We start from the raw sequence: 8,311 nt of genomic DNA, 5'->3' as shown, positions 1-8,311 counted from the left end.
AAAATGTATTGGCTCGAAATTGTGTAAAATCACTAACTGTACCTCTAAGTTAATTGATCCCTGAAAGAACATGCATGTTACAAAGTGTAAACACACAGTCAACGTTCATCATGTGTATATTATAGAAAGTATACCACATTTGTTCAGAAAATGCCCACACAAACGGAAAGAAAGAAAATTAATCTTCATAAATCCAAATACAGACAAAAAAGGTTTCCGGTGGCATGATTCCTTTAACAAATCCAGTGTTAACACAAAGGCAACATTTATCATACATGACTCAGGAACTCAGAAGGCCAAAAACTGAACAAATCAAAATCAACACACAAAGGGCAAATTTATAACTAGTACAAATCAGGAATTAGGCTCCTCTTCCTCAGACGTGGTCTCTGCTGGCTGGTCCTGATCTGGCGGCTGAATTTCCTCCACTAGCACGTGGATTCTCTGCGGCCTCACCACCAGGTGGCGCTCCTTACAGATGGTCTCAAAGTACGGGTAGAGTGGCCTGGTGAAGGTGTGCGTGAACGTGAACAGGTGTGTGTCCCGCTCAGCGTCGCTGAAACACACCTGCCCAGCGTCGCAGTCCACGCGCACTCTGACCACCCGCGGCCGCCGGCGATCCTCGTCCATCGGCAGGACCTCGCGCGGCGACATCATCGCCATGTAGACGCCATCCCGTAGGCCGACCGTCCACAGGCCCGCCTCCGGGCACGCCTCGAACTCCTCGCGCCGCTTGACGGACGCGTAGGCCACGCCCAGTGTCCAGTTGGCGCTGTCGCCCACCTCCACGTCCCATTGGTGGAGCCCAGAGGTCACACCCTCAGAGCCCAGGGCGGCAGCGTAAGGGTGGAAGCGCTCAGCGTCTGCGGGGGACAGCAGGGGGTGCTGTGGAGCAGGACTGGTGCCACTGCAGCCGATGGAGGTGAGAGCGCCAGAGACCGCGAGACTACAGGAGGCGCTGTTTGGGTCCACACTCACGGGGACTGTGGAGGAAAACCAGGTGGTCAGGATTTGGAGGGTTAGCTTCAGCCTGTTAGCATTTGGCCACCGACATTTTTTAAAACATGCCGTTACATGGTTGATTCTGGCACTTCCGGCATCAGTTTTTACATTCTGATTGGAAGATGACAGCTCATGCACCTCGCGCGTCCATGTTGGAAGATGACAAATAAAACGACTGCCTACTTGGATTAAGCTACGGATACTTGACTTATTGCATACATGGTACACGGCTGTATTATACCAGACTTTGTGGTAAATAAAAGCAAAAAGTAAATGTTTGTCATGGTTACTATTATTTGCATTATTTGTGGGTTGGCAAGATAACTATGACAATGTTAACTATGTCAATGTTTGTACATTTTAGCAGATGCGTAGCAATGACCTAAATCCAATTACCCTGTCTGTCCCCTTTAGGCCTACTAATTGATAGCGTCAAAGGAAAGTGTCTGATAATGACAGCAGTTGCAGACGGAAATATCTGGTTGCTCGAACCACAATAGGCCTACACCTGAGGGATGTGCGCTTTTATCAGTAAGTTAAATTTGAGTTGGCTTCATTTTGCCCGCCTGGAAATTTACTGTAGGTTTAACAAGCTGCAAATTCACACTGGGTGCAGCAAAAATCTTGTGTAAGGGATAATGCCCGACGAGGTGTCCATTATCAGAAATAAATGGACGACGCGGAGGCGTGAACCGTCTGACGCGAAGCGGCAAAGTCCATTTATTTCTGATAATGGACGCATCGAAGGGCATTATCCCGTTTATACCATGGTCACTTACGAAATAAATAAATATGAAATCAATTATTACTAAATGAGTTTTAGAGCCAAAATCGTTAGTTTTTTCAGCTGTTTACAGTTGATTCCATTGTTGCGAAGCCTGCCTCCAGGCTCCACCATCGTCCTACTATCGTTGTTATAGTTACCATTCATAAGCATTGATATGGAACGGCGGATATTAAACTTTTTTTAACCAGATCTACTTCATAGGTGTAGTATATCACTTTTTAAACGACACCCTTTTCAACCTAGACCATAGTATAATTCTACTTATTTATCATTTTTGTTGGATACATATAGCGCACTTAGTGGCATAATACAGCCTGTCCAAATATAGAATTTAGGGATCATTATTTGTGTAGTAAAGTAAATCCTTACTCAATAGTGTTTATTATCACATATGAACATCACATTAAATAACATAGGACTTTGAGACACAGGGCAAACTTCTACCAACATTCCCAAAATGTTATCCCAGCCAATGAAATAAAGTTACGCCTATAACGAGGGTAGGTAAAGCGGGACTTACTCATTCTCTCTAGTTATATAATACCTCTATAAAACACATAAGGAGATGTGTGTGTGTGTGTGTTTGTGTGTATGAGTTTCTGTGTGTGTGTGTGTGTGTGTGTAAGACTATGTTTGTGTGTGTCTTTTTCCAAAATCACAGCAGCTAAGGAAAACAGTGTGTGCGTGTGTGTGACCAAGAGAATGTTTGTTTGTGTGTATCCATGTCTACAGTCACATGAGCTGAGGAAATATTCAACTATATTAGGACACTTGTGTGTGCATTGCTCTTGTTGTATTATTGTCATATACTCACACACACACAGATACTCACTGTAAGGACCAATCTCCTTCATTTTTACACACACACACACACACACAGAGAGAGAGATACTCACTGTAAGGACAAGGACAAATCTCCTTCATTTTTACACACACACACACACACACACACACACACACAGTACTTACAGTAAGGACAGATCTCCTTCATTTTCTCCCAGACCCTGAACCTCAGGTTGCCCACGTGCTTGGGGACATCAATCAGGGAATCGTAACTCTTCTCTGGATGCTGCAGATCTTTCCATGTTCTTTGGGTCAGTAAAATCAAACAAATGAATACCACTTGGAAACATGTCAATGAGACCCAGTTGACATCATGCATAATGGTGGAACATGCACATATAATTGTGACCTTATTGCTTATCAAATTGGTTTGATATTCTAATCTATTCTGTTTTTGACGTTTTTATCTTGGCCAATTAAGTGACAATCTAGTGTACATTATTTTGGTCATATTTGTGTTGTTGTTTTTATTTTAATTTATGTTTTATTAAAGACAAAAAACATACCTTTTTATAGTTTTCTCATAGTGCTGTAAAGAGAGGCTTCTTTTAGAAAAAGTAAGTAAATGTTATAGTAACGACTGAAACACCAGACAAGACTAGACGATTACCAGCAGAAATGAGATGTCATACTCATAACCAGTGAGAGATCAGACAAGACTAGACGATTACCAGCAGAAATGAGATTTCATCCTCATAACCTGTTAGAGATCAGACAAGACTAGATGATTACCTGCAGAAAGGAGATTTCGTCTTCGTCCAGCTCTGTCTCAATGTCTTTGATGGTGTCTGTGAGCGCCTGAATCAGTTTGTCCATTTTCTCAGACTCCTCCTTCGCTTTCTTCCTCTTCCGCTCCTCCTCCTCCCTCACCGTGGCTATCCGCGCCTCCTCCTCCCTCCTCAGGAACTGATGAAGCTTCTCAAACTGCTCCTTTATCTGGCTCTCCGTCTGCTCAGACTGGCTCTGCACAGGAGATCAGCCATGAATGTCATTGAAGGTGTGGTCATTAAAATCATTAAAGGTGTGGACATTAAAATCACAAAAGATGTAGTCATTAAAATCACTAAAGTTGTAGTCATTAAAATCATTAAAGGTGTGGTCATTAAAATCATTAAAGGTATTGTTATTAAAGCTGCAGCCAGGGATTTTATGCAATTTCAGGCACATTTATGTTTTATGTATGTAGCAAACTCAAAGATCATGCCTGTGTAACATCATTTCTCTCAGCCACGCCCTCTGTTTGCTGGTTGGTTGGTAGCTCTCTGTAGATTTTCTACACAAGAAATCTTAAGAGAGCTCATCTGTACCAGTCACAGTACTGAAGTGAAACAAAAGTGAGTGGAAGTATGTAGACGGCGGAAACCAGGCTATATAATAGGCTCCATACATTTGAATATTACAGACATATTTGCATTTTTCTTTTTCCATGTATTTCCAAAATGTATGTGTGTACTGTATGTGATCATGTAAAACATTACTAATATTGAAGTTCATGTAATGCGTACAAAGACTATACTATATAGCAACTCAATTGGATCACAAAACTGCATATTGAATAGCAGGTGAACTTCTTTATCTTTTCTGTTATTAACTAGTTGATTGGAAAACAAACAAACATCAGAAACAGGAAATACATGTACCTGCGTAATTTGGCTTAAGGGACATTATGAGTCTGTCTCAATTGGTGTACTTACGTGAGTACACTTTTGTGTAGTACACTATGTGCACTGTGTGCTTACTGGCGGAGTGCGCAAATTTTAACAAAATAGTATTGTCTCATATCAAACACTAACTCCGTGCACTTCACGGAAATGACGATCGCAAACATTTTAATATAACTTTATTGGCGTCCTCAATTCGACAGTGACATGGTCATACTGTGTCAAAACATGAACCGTTTATGTTATAACTTGCTTGTACCTCCGTAAAGTCTGTTTTCCACTGCTGCTGCTTCAGCTTTCTCAACCGCGATTACCACGAGTTTGAAAACGCTCCCTCCCCTTCGCTATTTGGCCAAGATGGCGTCCGTTAAAAGGCGAAAAGTGTCCAGCGTTGCACACTCAGCTTTTTGACCGTTATGAGTGCACCATCCGGGAACTTGCAGCGCCCTTCGTGTCGTTGGAATTTTCAGTGTGAACACCCTCATGCACTCAAATTAGGTATTGTAAGTGCAGAAGTACGCGATTTGAGACACAGTCTATGATTATGGATTACCAGTATATGTTGGGCTGCTGACTGGCTGGCTTCCTTTATGAGGTGATGATTCCAGGGCCTCTCCTTGAATTGAAGCACAAATCTCTCTATCTCCCCCTGCAGTTCAAAAACAGAACTGAAATTCAAATAAATGGGACGGGACATACCGTAGTTTGATATATTTACATTCATTCATTCATTCATTTATTCATTCAATAAAGCTGATGGTTTTATCCAAAAGACACAGACGTATACTCACAATGCAATCATGTGTCCAGGGGCATGCACACACATACTCTCATCTCACTTTCAAATTCTTTCAAATTACTATCCAACAACAAAATATGAGATATTGACACAATATGCATATACACAAACCTACAGTATATGCACAACCTCAGTGACATGATATAGTAGAGGTTAGTATGCACACACACACACACGTACATGCACAGCAGGTTAACACATGCACTAGAGATAGTATTACTATACATTTAAACTTACATATACACGTGTGTGTAGTTCGAAAGTAAAGTCGGGCATATTTATTAGGGCAATGACATGTTACACTAGGCCTGTGTAATTGTATATATTTAGAAACTAATATGTCCACTTCAGTCAGCACCCGCAGCAAGTGTTGCTTTATGAACAGTTTTTCTGCCCCAACTGAACTTGAGGTGAACAACACACATATTTTTCTCTGGGGAGAAGACACACCCCTGCATGTTTTGTAATGACATTTTTTTTTTTCACATCATCCACAAGTTTTAAGTTCTTTGAGTTATTCATTTTAATCTTTGTATGCGATAAAGTGAGCATCTATTCTGTCTTTACCATCTACAGTAAACATTTACCCCCACACACACACACACACACACACATCAGTAAGAACATACAGTACAAAGAACACATGCCTCCAGAGACACATCTACACATAACACTGATAAACACACACACACACACACACACACACACACACACATCCATGTTAATAAGACACTGCGCATGATATTACACACCTGCAAGGGAGCCACATGCTTGGTGTGTGTGTGTGTGTTTGGTTTGAGAGAGAGGGAGAGAGAGAGAGAGAGAGTGTGTGTGTGTGTGTGTGTGTGTGTGTGTATCCTACCTCGCAGTCCTGCGCTGTGTCCCGACAGTGACAGCTTCTGTACCCCACACTCGTCCCGGGCGCCCCACACTCACAGCAGCAGCGGTCGGGCTCCAGCTCCTCCGTGCAGGACAGGGAGAGACTGTGGCCACTCTCCCCACAGAGGTCCACCCCAGCTGGGCAGAGATCGCCAGGGAGGGTGGGCTCTGGAGCGGCTACTTCCAGCAGGATGTCCATCTTGTGTGCATATGTATGTGTGTATGTGTCAGGATTTGACAGAGAAAGACAGAGAGGTCGAAAGGGGAAAGAAGAGAGGGCAGAGTGAGGGAGAGAAAGAGAGTAAGAGAGAGAGGAAAAAGAGTAGGGGGTGTTGGATTCATAGGAGTGTTTAAAGGAGTGTAGTTTTTCATCACCAACTAGAAACACACAGTAACTATATCAAGAACATGCAGTATAAAACAACTTCTACAAGTAGATAATATATATGACCTATGTGTTTGTGCGCATGTGTGTGTGTGTGTGTGTGTGTGTGTGTGTGTGTGATCAGTGTACACACAGATGATATATATGATGGAGGCTTTTACACTTGGCTATGTAGGTCATTGGGAATAGCTATCTCTAAGGTCTAGTCAGTAATATGCACCAGTGTACACAGAGTACCGTCATATATGTCCTGTCTGAACTATTAATACTCCTAATGACCTTTGGATGTGCGTGAGGGAGGGCTCGGGTGTGTGTGTGTGTGTGTGTGTGCGTGTGTTTGTGTGTGTGTGTGTTTACTGATACCCTCTATGTATGGTTCTCTATACGTGCTCTGGTTGGCTCAGAGTGTTCAGAATGTGCCGGGATGTATGTCAGGATGTATGTCAGCTGTGCATGTGTACTGTATGTGCACTTGTTGCTTCCTGTGTGTGTCTGTGAGTGTCTCTCTCTCTGTGTGTGTGTGTGTCTGTGTGTGTGTGTCTGTGTGTGTGTGTGTGTGTGTCTGTGTGTGTGTGTGTGTGTGTGTGTGTGTGTGTGTGTGTGTGTGTGTGTGTGTGTGTGTGTGTGTGTGTGTGTCCCATAATGTGGACTCTGTTCTGCAGCATTAGGTTACACAAACTGTTGCTGTGGGAGCACCAATGCTAGACTCACAGAGTCATCATAGCAGGTCATTTACACTTCCAAACCACACAGCTACTGGCTAACCGCCGCAGAGTCATCATAGCAGATCATTTACACTTCCAAACCACACAGCTACTGGCTAACCCGCCGAGTCACCAGAGAGCACTTCCAAACCACACAGCTACTGGCTAACCGCCGCAGAGTCATCATAGCAGATCATTTACACTTCCAAACCACACAGCTACTGGCTAACCGCCGCAGAGTCACCATAGCAGATCATTTACACTTCCAAACCACACAGCTACTGGCTAACCGCCGCAGAGTCACCATAGCAGATCATTTACACTTCCAAACCACACAGCTACTGGCTAACCGCCGCAGTTTCACCCAGTCATATATCTCATCTTAAGAACATTCCACCTGCACAGAAAAATACAGCAATATACAGGAATGTGTACATGCTTGTTTGTCGTTATTTTTGTTGTTTGTAGGTTATTGCTTTATAAATCATGTTGTCTGCAGCTGTTTGCCAGCTTTACGAGCAGAAGTCCCCAGACAATACAAATAGCCAACTATGTTTGTATGTATACCTCTACTAAATTGTGCATTTTTACTAGACAGGTGGTCTATTTAAGCGGACTTAAACGTTTGGATATTTTGAAGGTGATGCCATCTCTATCCTTAACATACATATTAAGTATTTGTGACTACTAGCACAGTGTATTGTCAGGTGAAACAGAACAGGCTCTTTGTGAATATATGAATGCCATCTTGTTTTAATCAGTATTGGTCATTTCAAATAATAATGGACAGATGCATAATCAAATATGTGTGTGTGTGTCTGTGTGTGTGTGTGTGTGTGTGTGTGTGTGTGTAAAGGAATTGTAAGTGATTCCAATGGATTTCTAACCATACACTTTTTGTCACATTCAGCAATCCTCATGCTGTAAAAAAGATCAAATCAAATAAAAACATTCATCCTGGTTCAAATAAAATGTAAGTGTCGTTTTTGAACAAAAGTGTCAACTGAAAGTGCATTTAGAGGGCATGCATGCATTGTGTGTGTGTGTGTGTGTGTGTTTTGTTTGTCCTCATGTGATTTAAAGTGTCGTCTTTTTCCCTCTAAATCACACGAGGACAGACACACGCTAACAGCTGTATTAACACTGGTGTGTGTGTGCGTGTGTTTGTCCTCATGTGATTTAAAGTGTGATTTTTCCTCTAAAGAGGACAGACACAACCGCTAACAGCTGTATTAACACTGGTGTGTGTGT

At 42.5% G+C, this 8,311-nt stretch overlaps 1 protein-coding gene across 1 annotated transcript; it reads right to left on the bottom strand.

Moving 5' to 3' along the window:
* Window positions 1–98: 98 nt before the first annotated feature.
* LOC125297899 (E3 ubiquitin-protein ligase TRIM35-like) lies at window positions 99–6,348 on the bottom strand. The gene is made up of 6 exons (XM_048248455.1): window positions 5,955–6,348; window positions 4,847–4,942; window positions 3,365–3,595; window positions 3,139–3,161; window positions 2,759–2,877; window positions 99–983 (listed from the first exon to the last, which is right to left on the bottom strand). The coding sequence occupies exons 1-6, from the start codon at window positions 6,168–6,170 to the stop codon at window positions 355–357; spliced, it is 1,314 nt and encodes a 437-aa protein (XP_048104412.1). The 5' UTR covers window positions 6,171–6,348; the 3' UTR covers window positions 99–354.
* Window positions 6,349–8,311: the final 1,963 nt, after the last annotated feature.

The sequence above is a fragment of the Alosa alosa genome, chromosome 7 (assembly GCF_017589495.1).
Source record: "Alosa alosa isolate M-15738 ecotype Scorff River chromosome 7, AALO_Geno_1.1, whole genome shotgun sequence".
NCBI lineage: Eukaryota > Metazoa > Chordata > Actinopteri > Clupeiformes > Clupeidae > Alosa > Alosa alosa.
The sequence above is the reverse complement of the archived record's forward strand: the minus strand, read 5'-3'. Positions and strand labels throughout refer to the sequence as shown.